Here is an 11620-nt window from a genome sequence, read left to right as displayed (position 1 = left end):
CAGACCCCATTACAGATGGTTGTGAGCCACCATGTGGTTGCTGGGAATTGAACTCAGGACCTTTGGAAGAACAGGCAATGCTCTTAACCTCTGAGCCATCTCTCCAGCCCCCCATTGTATACATTTTTAACCTTTACCAAAGCCCACACAAAATTTCCCAAAGTGAAAGACATTAATATTGAAAATCATTAAAAATGAATGTAAAAGGTGCTGGAGAAATGTGGTCTGCAATGTCTAAATGCCGAAGCTTTGTCAAGCAGGAATGGTCACCATGCAGTCCACATTATACAAGTGGGGAACAGACATCTGTATTTGGGGATTTGTCAGAATTGATAGTGAGGGTGTCTCTGAAATTGTCAAGTATATAACAGTCACAGGTATAAGACATTAGATGATCATCAATATTCAAATTTACATTATTTGTTAATGGTTTTTTTCTGGAATCTGGCTGGAAAAGAGTGGGTAGAGTGAGGCTAATGAAGTGAGGCCAGCCATTCTTGTCCTGGGAAACATTCCCAGCAGTGGTTCTGGCATTAGAACATATATGTGTTCATGCATGCCCTAGTATCTTTGGATATAGTGTAGGGCATTCATAGGTGCTGCTCCTCCTGTTTACCTGTTCTAGTTCTCATGGATCCGTTGTTCCTCTAACTTAGGCAGGGCTGGTAGAAAAATGCTTTCTGTAGAGAGGTTGGGGTTGTGTGCTCAGCTCAAGCCTACCAGTGACACTGTGATTTTCCTTCTAGGTCTGCTGACATTTGTGAACTGTGCCTATGTCAAGTGGGGCACACGAGTACAAGACACATTCACATATGCCAAGGTTGTGGCACTCATTGCCATCATTGTCATGGGCCTTGTTAAACTGTGCCAGGGTAAGAGGGGCTGAAGTGGGAAGAAGGGCAAATGTCTCCTGGAGCCTCTTAAGCTCCCTGAGGAGGATATGGGACTTAGCTAGCTTCATCTCTTAGCATATATTGAATATATTCTATAATATTGTCAGTGAAGTAAGAGGTGGTTATGAATCTCTTCCTGGGCTTTATCAGCCAATCTGGTTTGGCCAACTGGACATATCAAATGCCAGGTTCTCCTCAGGGACTTCTTTGGAAAAAGCATTGCAGGAAACTAGCAAAGGTCCTAGGAGTTCTTGAAAGTTGGAGTATAATTGGGTTACTCATATAAGTCATTTAGGAGGATGGTTGTAGTCTGTAATTACCAAGTAGTGAGTGGGAAAACTTGACTTTACTGGAGGGGCCAATAGGTGAAGGGTTATTTTGTAGTATTTTACTGTTCATCTGTAATTGAATTAAGGAATCTTTCAAAGCCAGCTCTTGACAAAATGTCAGAATGTTGTAAAATGGCATTGCCTTACCTATGTTGGCCTTTCTTTTCTCTTTTTTTCTTGAGACAGGGTTTCTTTTCTTTACTTTTTTTTTTGTTTGTTTGTTTTGTTTTTTAAGCTTCTCTGTAGCTTTGGAACCTGTCTAGGAACTAGCTCTTGTAGACCAGACTGGCCACGAACTCACAGAGATCCGCCTGCCTCTGCCTCCCAAGTGCTGGGATTAAAGGCGTGCACCACCACTGCCCAGCTGAGACAGGGTTTTTTGTGTAACAGCCTTGGCTGTCCTGGAATTCCCTTTGTAGATCATGCTGGCTTCAAACTCAGAGATCTACTACCTCTGCCTTCCAAGTGCTAGGATTAAAGGTGTGTGCTACTACCACCTGGCTCTTTTTAATTTTTTCTTAATTTTTTTCTATGGATGTAACCAGGACCTTTTGCATACTGTGTTAACACTCTACTACTCAGCAATGTACCTAGTCCTCTTATTTATTTATAAGACATTTTAAAAAAAGACATTATAAGATAATGTCCTGAAATATATTTTGGGTTGTCCTGTAATTTACCACATAGCCCAGTGGCCTTGAATGTTTGATTCTCTTGCTGTACCTTTTCCAAGTGGTGGGAAAAGATATGTGCTACCATGTCCAGCTATAACTTAGCTCTTGAGAGCTTTTCATTTTAGGGTCAGAACAGACCGAGGCTAATATCCTGAAAGATGTTTTACCGAAGGATATTCTCCGTACTTAGCAGCCAATTCCCTTTTCTTTACCATTCCCAAACATAGCTGTATTTGCAGTCACCCGGGGAGCTGAGCCTGTCATCTCAGACCTATTGATTTGAAATTGAAAATTAAAGAAGTTTTTATGTGTGCATGGTCCTGAGGATCAGAGGCCCAGGTCTACATGTATACTAGACAAGTGATTCCTCCAGCCCAGGTGCTTTTATGAAGTGCCCAGGGAGCCCAGGAAACCTGCTGAGCAGCTGCAGTCAGGCATATAGATGTCTTTGAGATCTCAGGAATATCTAGAGTAAAATTGGGCTATTGAGCAGTTTTTCCTCCAAAATGTGTGCCTTCGAGAACCACTGCTGTGTGCAGTAACTGATACCCCTGGTCGCTCTTACTGCACGCCTACATCTTTTGCCACATTGAGATCTGGGTATAGGCTTTCTTTTTAATATTTTTTTTCTTTTTTTTTCTGTCTCCCCCAAGATAGAGTTTTTCTGTTTAACAGCCCTTGGCTCTCATGAAACTATTTTTTTTTTTTTTTTTTTTTTTGTTTTTGTTTTTCGAGACAGGGTTTCTCTGTAGCTTTGGAGCCTGTCCTGGAACTCCCTTGGTAGACCAGGCTGGCCTCGAACTCACAGAGATCCGCCTGCCTCTGCCTCCCGAGTGCTGGGATTAAAGGCGTGCGCCACCACCGCCCGGCAGAAACTAGTTTTTTAGACAAGTCTGGCCTTGAATTTAGAGATCCACTGACCTCTGCCTACCAAGTGCTGGGATTAAATCCGTGTGCTACCACTGCCCGGCCTTTTTAATATTTTTTACTTTGTGTGTGTTTGTATTTATGCCATGTGTGTGGGTCCTGTGGAGGCTAAAAGAGGGGTCAGATCTCCCTGGACCTGGAGTTATAAGTGGTCAGCCACTGAGCCTTCTTTTTACCCCTAAGTCTAGCCTTTCTGCTACGGTGATGACAAGCACCATAGAAGGCTTACTCTTGTAAAAACTCCATGTTGTCTGGATGTCTGTCCTGAGCAGCTACGCAGGCTTTCAAGTCAGCAGTCTTCAGAGGCCTCTAGGGAGGAGGACAGTTGCTTTGGCATGGGTTGGAGTGCTGAAGGGTGGGGTTGGCCCAGTAAGAGATAAGAAGACCTCAGTTACTCTACAGCCTCAGATTCTAAGCCTTATACAGCCACACCACACCCACTGCAAATAGAGTGATGGAGTCTTCTCCAAGAGGCTGATAACCTGCAAGTCCAAATTGTACATTGATCTGAGCACCCGCTGGAAGGTTATTGTCAGTAGAAATTACTGCTTTGTGTAAAATGACTAGTGAAGTCAAAATAGGAAGAACTGAGGTCCCTTGCAGGATTGGAAATTCATTATGGTCTTGGAAGAAGTGTTTCTCAGAGTGCAGCCAGGAATGCTTTTGTTTTCTTGATATCATATAGTTTTACTAAAGAAAACTTAACCTGAAGGAGTAGTTGGGATGGTGAGGTGCAGAGTTTCTGATTGTTGTTGTTTTGGTATTAAATGATGTTTTTTTTGTTTTTTCTTCCCCTGTCCTGTTTGTTTTTGCCTTTTCCCCCTCTCATTTGTTTCATCTTTTTAATTCTCCCTCTGAATCCTTTATCTTCTCCATATTCTTCCCCTCTCTTCCTTCCACCTGGTCTCCCACCCACTTCTGCCCCACAGGACACACTGAGCACTTTGAGAATGCCTTTGAGGGTTCCTCGTGGGATGTGGGAAACCTCTCTCTTGCCCTCTACTCTGCCCTCTTCTCTTACTCAGGTTGGGACACCCTTAATTTTGTAACAGAAGAGATCAAAAACCCAGAAAGGTAAAGGCGAGATCACATTCTCCATCTTGGCTGGAACTCCTGCTGATGATGGGCACAATTGCCCTCTTCTCGTACCTCCTCCCTCTGTCTCATCCCCTCTTCCTCTTCCTGCTCCCCTTCTCCAGTTAGGAGGCATTGGGGGCTAGGATGGGAGTGAGCGAATGTGGGAAAGCCCTTGGCTCTCACCCTCCTGTTCCACTGGAGAGCACTGAGGGTCCTTCCTATAGGAGGTGTTAGTGGGCAGCAGTAGACCCAGCTAAGGCTGAGGTGGCAGGACTTTGCCCGGTGGTAGTGAGACTGCAGCCTGAGCCTACCAGGTCCCCAGCCTAGTTTCTAGTTCCCAGAGTATATTGCTCCTGCATTTATCCTGAGATCACAGATGCAAGAATGTAATAAAGCCATATGTGACTCATTGAACCTAATCTGGTAGGATAAACTAATCACGTGCCCCTTTCAGGGAAAGTGCCCAGAAGCATGGGAAGCAGACCTGCCCCAGGGCATGTGGGGGAGAGGAGCCCATCTCAAAGACCTGGCAGCAGTGAACTGTTAAATGTTAGGAAATTGCAGTGGGTGCTGGATGAGTTTTCATTCTCAGGGGAGGTTGGTTCTAGGTAGTCCTATTTCACTTGTCCTCACAGAAATTTGCCCTTGGCCATTGGGATTTCTATGCCAATTGTGACACTCATCTACATCCTGACAAACGTGGCCTATTATACAGTGCTGAAAATTCAGGATGTCTATGACAGTGATGCTGTGGCTGTGGTGAGTCTCTTGGGGGGGGGTTCCTCACTTGCCCCTGTTCGCCATTTCCTGAGAATCACATGGTGCTTCACTCCTGGATGGTCCAGTCCTTTTCTACAGCAACTCCAGCTCTCCATTGTGAGGGATTGGTCTGCAGAGGCAGAGGGTGGATGGGTTAGCAGTGACTGCCTCTGTTCAGAGATCATAGATAAACTGTCCTGTATTGATATTGATATCATAGATAAATTGTCCCTTCTTTGCTCTGTCTCCAGACATTTGCTGACCAGACATTTGGCATGTTTAGCTGGACCATCCCCATTGCTGTTGCCCTGTCCTGCTTTGGGGGCCTAAATGCATCCATCTTTGCTTCATCAAGGTACTTTGACTTTTCTGATAATATACTATTCTTAGCACCTAGGTGGCAGCTCACAACCATGTGTAACTCCAGTTACAGGGGCACCTGTTCAAGAGTAGTACTCTTAACTGGGTACTATCACTCCAACTCCTATGATGGCTTTTAAAAGAAGGGCTGTGCAGTCCCAACTGAAACAGGAGGCTCTCAAGTTTGAATCCAACCAGACCTACATAGGAGACCTTTTTAAAAAGGCCATTGTGGTAGCTGTAAATTTGTACCCCTGGTGGGATGGATTGGAATGTCATCGGGTGGTGGAAACACATCTGTAGGATGTTGGTGAGGATTCTGGTTCAGCAGTGGGAATGTTGGTGGATACGGAGTTTCATTGCTGAAGGCCTGGAGTGGTTAATGGATAATGGTGGATGAGCATTCCTGGATAGTGGTGAGGTGCTAATAGTTGAAGACATTTATGGGTAATAAGAGTAATGGGCTGGGTGTATATGAAGCCTGAGAGCCCGTCCCCTGCTTTTTTTTCTGGAGCTCTGAGACTGCTGCTGCTGATACATTTCATATTCTTACAGGTTGTTTTTCGTGGGCTCACGTGAGGGCCACCTCCCGAACCTTCTGTCCATGATCCATATTGAGCGCTTTACACCTGTGCCAGCTTTATTGTTCAATGTAAGCTCAGCTGGGAGAATGTGGGCTTGGACAGGTTTATGCAGGATTCCTAACTTACACTATAGGCTTTGTTTCAAGATTTGAAGCACAGTTCATTATCTTTTCTGTAGTGTTTGGGATGGAACCCAGAGCCCCATATATGAGTCAGGCATTCTACCACTGCCCTATATGCTGAACCCACTATTTGTTCATTTTCCCCTGCCCCAGACAAGGCCTTCTTAAATAGGCTAAGCTCCTCTTGAGCTTTAGCTCAAGTGGCTCTCAACCTGTGGGTCAGGACCCCTTTGGGGGATTGAATGACCTTTTCACAGAATTTTAAGACCACTTGCATATTAGATATTTACATTATGATTCATAACAGTAGCAAAATTACAATTATGAAATAGCAATAAAAATAATATTATGGTTGAGGGTCACCACAACCTGAAGAACTGTATTAAAGGGTCACAGCATTAGTAAGTAAGGTAGAGAACCATTGCTTTAGACCTTCCTGCCTCAGCCTCCCTTGTAGTACTTCAGAAGGTGCCTGTCCTGGAACTTGTGCTGTAGACCAGGCTGACTTCAAACTCACAGAGATCCACCTGTCTCTGCCTCCTGAGTGCTGGGATTAAAACGTAGGCTACCACTGCCCACCCTGCCAAGTAGTTTGGACCCTGGCCTCAAGAACTCTAGGTTAACAATGTAATTTCTTTCTTTTTTTTTTAAATATTTATTTATTATGTCTACAATATTCTGTTTGCATGTATGCCTGCAGGCCAGAAGAGGGCGCCAGACCTCATTATAGATGGTTGTGAGCCACCATGTGGTTGCTGGGAATTGAACTCAGGACCTTTGGAAGAGCAGGCAGTGCTCTTAACCGCTGAGCCATCTCTCCAGCCTCCAACAATGTAATTTCTACTTTGGTTGGAGTGTTGAGGGCCTCCCTGTCTGCCATCAGAAAGGAAGAAGCTACCTTGTTAACCAAAGTGCTTGCAATGGTGGGGGTGGGGTGCTGAGTATAGGTAGAGATTGAGATGTTGCCTTGAAAGTTAATGTGGATAATGGGTCTATCCAATGCCAAGTGAGGGTCACTGAAAACCAGAGCTAATCTGGTAAAGCTATTTCAGATCTGACAGACTGCTGATGGTGGAGTCTCCTGGTATGGCTGGAAGTAATCCTCACTTCTCTCCCCACCACCCGCCCCACAGTGCACCATGGCACTCATCTACCTCGTCGTGAAGGATGTTTTCCTGCTCATCAACTACTTCAGCTTCAGCTACTGGTTTTTTGTGGGCTTGTCTGTTGTTGGACAGCTCTACCTTCGTTGGAAAGAACCTGACTGGCCTCGACCTCTCAAGGTCAGCACCTCCCTGTTTAAAAAGGGGGAGAAAAAAGATACGGCCTCCTGTTGTCCAGATTAGCTTTGGAATTATGTAGCCAAGAAGGGCTCAACAGGCAAAGCTCAATGATACTAGTAGGAATGGGTTCTCTTCTTTAACTGAATTTATTATTTATTTTTATCTATTTAATGTATGTTGGGGTTTTGCCTGCTTGTATGTCTATATGAGGGTGTCAGATCCCTTGAAACTGGAGTTAAAGGGAAATATAAGCTGTCATGTGGGTGCTGGGAATTTAATCCAGATATTTTGGAAGAGCAGCCAGTGTTTTTAGCTGCTGAGCCATCTCTCCAGACCCATTTTTAGGCTGAATTTTCTTTTCTAAAGATTTATTTATTTAGGGTCCCATTCTTAAAGTATCTTTTGGTCAGGCTGTGTTCTTTCATCCCACCCTACTAAATCTCACTTTCCTCTATTTCAGCTGAGCCTCTTTTTTCCCATCGTGTTTTGCATATGCTCCTTGTTTTTGGTGGCCGTACCCCTCTTCAGTGACACCATCAATTCCCTCATTGGCATTGGGATTGCCCTCTCTGGGGTCCCTGTCTACTTCCTGGGTGTTTACCTGCCAGAGTCCCGGAGGCCACTCTTTGTTAGAAATGTTCTGGGTGAGTTGCTTTGACTCATACTGGCTGTATGCTTATGCTCAGGTCCATGCCGAGGCTACCATCTCTTCCACCTTACCTAATGGAAGGGGGTAAAACCTGGCTGCCCATTTTTGTGTCTATTCTAGGGTTAAAGCACTATCTGGTTTTTGGTGTTTGGTTTGTTATGTTTGAGACAGGATTTTTGTGTAACACTGGTCCTGAACTCACAATGTAGCTGAGGATGACTCCTGCCTTTACCTTTATGGGTGTGTACCACCACACCTGGGTTTGGAATAGAGAGGATTGGTTGTAAATGACAAAGTCAGGCTTGGTATGTGGAAGGGATGGGTGGGAAGGAGTCACAGATAAGCTTTCAGCCTTCTGGTATTCAGATTGGAACTGTAACAAAGTATGTTTGCTAAATCCTGTGCTTCTTATTTTCACTTAGCTACTGTCACCAGAGTAACCCAGAAGCTCTGCTTCTGTGTCTTGACTGAGCTGGATGTAGCTGAAGAAAAAAATGTTGAGAGGAAAACTGAGTAGAAGCCAGAGATGAGATTCCCTGAAGCCCAGAGACTGACCACAGCCACCAAAGACCAGTAACCTAAGCCTTCTGAATTAAATGAACCTCTTGGCCCACATTCTGTAAGGGGGCTCAGGGCGAATGCTCTCTCTTTGGTAAGCTACGGAAAGATACTGATCAGACTAGCCTGAAGATGGGGACTTCAGTGGGAGGGGATGTTGGGGTAGGAGATTGATTTTGTTTCCCTTCTTCTGGTGGATAGGTACAGCCTGTTGGTGCATTGTAATGGGCAAAAAGGGAATGTTAGGTTGACAGATATGGCTTATGGTTCACAGCTATTTCTAGTTTAAGCCAGGAGTCTTCATAGGGGGGCTCCTTCATGGGAAGTTTTCCTCTGACCAAGTCCAGCTACTTGATTTTAGAGGCCTGAAATGCTGCCATTTCTTCCTGTGGCCTAAAATTCTTCCTTAGGGAAAACATTGTGTTCCTCCTTTTTTGTTGGGTAGCACGAACAGCAAGACTTTATTTAACTGACATGGGATCAATGTGTGCCCCTTTCCTGAACTCCACAAGAGGAACATCAGTCCCTGCCCTGGAACTTCATGTTCAAGCAGAGAATAAGCCTGACGGGAGAAGACTGACTCTCCAGGGTCTGGGCATGGGTCCTCCTGTTGGGACTTCTCATTTGTGGGTCAATGTGTACAGAGTACCCACACATCTCCTTGAGGAGGTGCTACCTGTCGGATTGACTTTGCTCAGATCATTTTAGCACTGTAGTCAAAATCCTTAAACAAGGAGGTGAGCTTCTGGCTCATAAAGAAATTGGCTTGGCCACTTAATTGCCTCTTTCTTAGCTGAAGCCATGGTGCTGTGGAGCCCTTGAAACATGGGCTGAAAGAAAACCTCACTACTCCAGCTGAGTGGGAGAATCTCTACTACTACCTGGACAAGTCACTACTGTTACCAAATTCCAACTCCTATATTTCACTATTTATTGATATTTAATCCAGGACACCAATTTTAGCAAACCATTAGTGATTATTTGTCTATAGGATGCAATAATAAATTGTTTGAAAAAAAAAAGTATCTTAGCTGGTGTGGTGGTAGACACCTGTAACCTGAGCACTTGGCATGGTGATGCAGAAAGAGTTTGAACTTGAGGCAGCCACTCTGGGCTAACAGGATCCTGTCTTTTTTTTTTTAAATGTTCAACTCTCAGAGATGTCTCAATGTGATAGGTCAAATCCTGACCATGTTTCACATAATCTGTTGAGCATTACTATTATCATTGTTATTATTATGAAGGTGAAGTTAAAGGATTTTTAGGGCTGGACATGGTGGTGAGCACCTGTGATCCTAGCACTCAGTAAGCTGAGACAGGAGTTGCTGAAGTTCACAGCTGGCCTGGGCTACACAGTGAGTACCATATTATCTGAGCCTACAAAGTAAGACCCTGTATCAAGAACAAAATCAAAGGATATTTTAAAACATGTACCTGTTACACTTTGATATATAGATAAGTCACATGTTACTATCACCTGGCTCAGCTCCACATGATCTGTCCTTGCATATTACAGAAGTCTGGTAATATTGTTATTTTGAAGGATAATCTTTTGTTTTATTAAGACTTTTGGCCTTTGTTCTAATTGATAGAAAGTAAATCTCTGGATCTCTGTTGTAAAGTGCAAGAGGCCTGGAATGTTTCGGAATTCGGGTAAATTACCTGATTCATCAGTTCTCAGTGAACTTAGAAAACATCTCATGGATTCAAGTCATCAAATAGTGTGTTCTCTAAGGGCCTGTGTGAGGTTTGCTGTGTAGACTCTTACAAGCCCACTCTGGTGCTGGAAGTGGAACCACACTAGCTTTGCTCACACTCAATCATTTTGGGTCATGGAATAGCATACCTGTTTGCCTTCTCTTGTTCAAGAGCTGGTGAGATTAAAATCTGAAAGTATATGGTACTTGTGTATCTTTATTTTCTCTCTGTGAAGATCAGTGAAGACTGCAGAAGAAAACAGCTTCAACCTCAGTCTGGCTCCTGGGAAAGGGTGGTAACCAGCTAATTGTGATGACTGGGCGAAGCTACCAGTTGAGGCCAAAACAATAGACTTGGATCTTTGTGGGTAGTGTGTCTACACTGGATTGCACAGCTGTCTTGGGATGCCCTTAGACACTGTCATCTTGGACATAGAAGAACCTGCTGTTTTGGCATTCTCCATGGACATTTCTTTTTATCTTTAAGTTTGGGAATTCGTGAAATCAAATCAAACAGAGAACTACTATGAGGCATTCTCAACTTCTGATCCTTTTTATTTACCAAACTGGCCCTAGTTGCAAAGGGGTAACCTTGGATATATGCTTGCTCAATAAAGACTTAGGTATACATAATTAAAAAAAACTTAGGGGAGCGTAATCATAGTTGCTTTTGGTTATGGGAATGCATTTGTGAGAGCTTGTGGGTTTCTGCCATAGGTTGGGGATTTGTAGAATAAATTCTGGCCTGGTAAGGTGTTTTATGCAAAGACCAACTTGCTTAAACCATGCAAACATGATTCATGTCTGAGCCAAGCTGGTACCCATTCCAAGGCTCTTCTGGAACGTTTTTTTTTTTTTTAATTTATTATGTATACAATTTTCTGTGTGTATGCCTGAAGGCCAGAAACCGGACCTCATTACAGATGGTTGTGAGCCACCATGTGGTTGCTGGGAATTGAACTCAGGACCTTTAGAAGAGCAGGCAATGCTCTTAACCTCTGAGCCATCTCTCCAGCCCTGGAACTAAGTTTTTAAGCAGAGTGTGACCCTGGTTTTAGTGGTCTTTGGCCCTTAAACCAGCTAATCCCAGGAATTTGCTGCCCTCCAGTGGATTCTGAGAGGAGGAACCTCACACTCAGGATGCTCTAATACTTGCTTAGTGACTGTGACAGCATTTTTCCCTTCTGAGCTGAACACAGCTTCTTTCAGGAACCCTTTCTGTGGGAAAGCCAGACTTCCTATAGCACTCATGATTCATGGTAGAATTCTTCCCACCAGGTCTTTGTCTCTTTGAATCTACCTCCTGGAGTTCTAATCCCATTTACAGTGAGTAGTACAGTTTGTTCCTTTTGTATTAGGTACAGTCTGTGAAGTTGTTGGCCCTTTAATGTTAGCAAAACCTAATGAACACATATAAAGCAGTGAGCACGCTATAGTGGCAAACAGGATGTTGGTCTTGCTTGTATGACTACAGATTAAGGTGACTGTTAGAATACCACTGCATATTACTGAATTAATATTATTAAAGAAACACTGAATTGGGGCTGGAGAGATGGCTCAGAGGTTAAGAGCATTGCCTGCTGTTCCAAAGGTCCTGAGTTCAATTCCCAGCAACCACATGGTGGCTCTCAACCATCTGTAATGAGGTCTGGTGCCCTCTTCTGGCCTCCAGACATACAGACAGAACATTGTATACATAATAAATAAA

At 43.9% G+C, this 11620-nt stretch overlaps 2 protein-coding genes across 3 annotated transcripts in view; one reads left to right on the top strand and one right to left on the bottom strand.

Moving 5' to 3' along the window:
- Slc7a6 (solute carrier family 7 member 6) overlaps positions 1 to 10409 on the top strand; it is a 30555-nt gene extending 20146 nt beyond the window's left edge. For both annotated transcript variants that reach the window (XM_005345425.3, XM_026777258.1), the window contains 8 exons: positions 747 to 872; positions 3753 to 3897; positions 4536 to 4659; positions 4911 to 5014; positions 5575 to 5671; positions 6859 to 7008; positions 7469 to 7652; positions 8080 to 10409. In XM_005345425.3, the coding sequence (XP_005345482.1) occupies positions 747 to 872; positions 3753 to 3897; positions 4536 to 4659; positions 4911 to 5014; positions 5575 to 5671; positions 6859 to 7008; positions 7469 to 7652; positions 8080 to 8174 (1025 nt within the window). In that variant the 3' untranslated portion in view covers positions 8175 to 10409. The remainder of the gene's footprint in view (positions 1 to 746; positions 873 to 3752; positions 3898 to 4535; positions 4660 to 4910; positions 5015 to 5574; positions 5672 to 6858; positions 7009 to 7468; positions 7653 to 8079) is intronic.
- Slc7a6os (solute carrier family 7 member 6 opposite strand) overlaps positions 4635 to 11620 on the bottom strand; it is a 19214-nt gene continuing 12228 nt past the window's right edge. Inside the window, exon 5 of the mRNA XM_026777262.1 lies at positions 4635 to 4789. Coding sequence (XP_026633063.1) covers positions 4635 to 4789 — 155 coding nt within the window. The remainder of the gene's footprint in view (positions 4790 to 11620) is intronic.

This window comes from Microtus ochrogaster, chromosome 4, assembly GCF_000317375.1.
Source record: "Microtus ochrogaster isolate Prairie Vole_2 chromosome 4, MicOch1.0, whole genome shotgun sequence".
Taxonomy (NCBI): domain Eukaryota; kingdom Metazoa; phylum Chordata; class Mammalia; order Rodentia; family Cricetidae; genus Microtus; species Microtus ochrogaster.
This window is presented reverse-complemented; position numbering and strand designations above follow the sequence as displayed.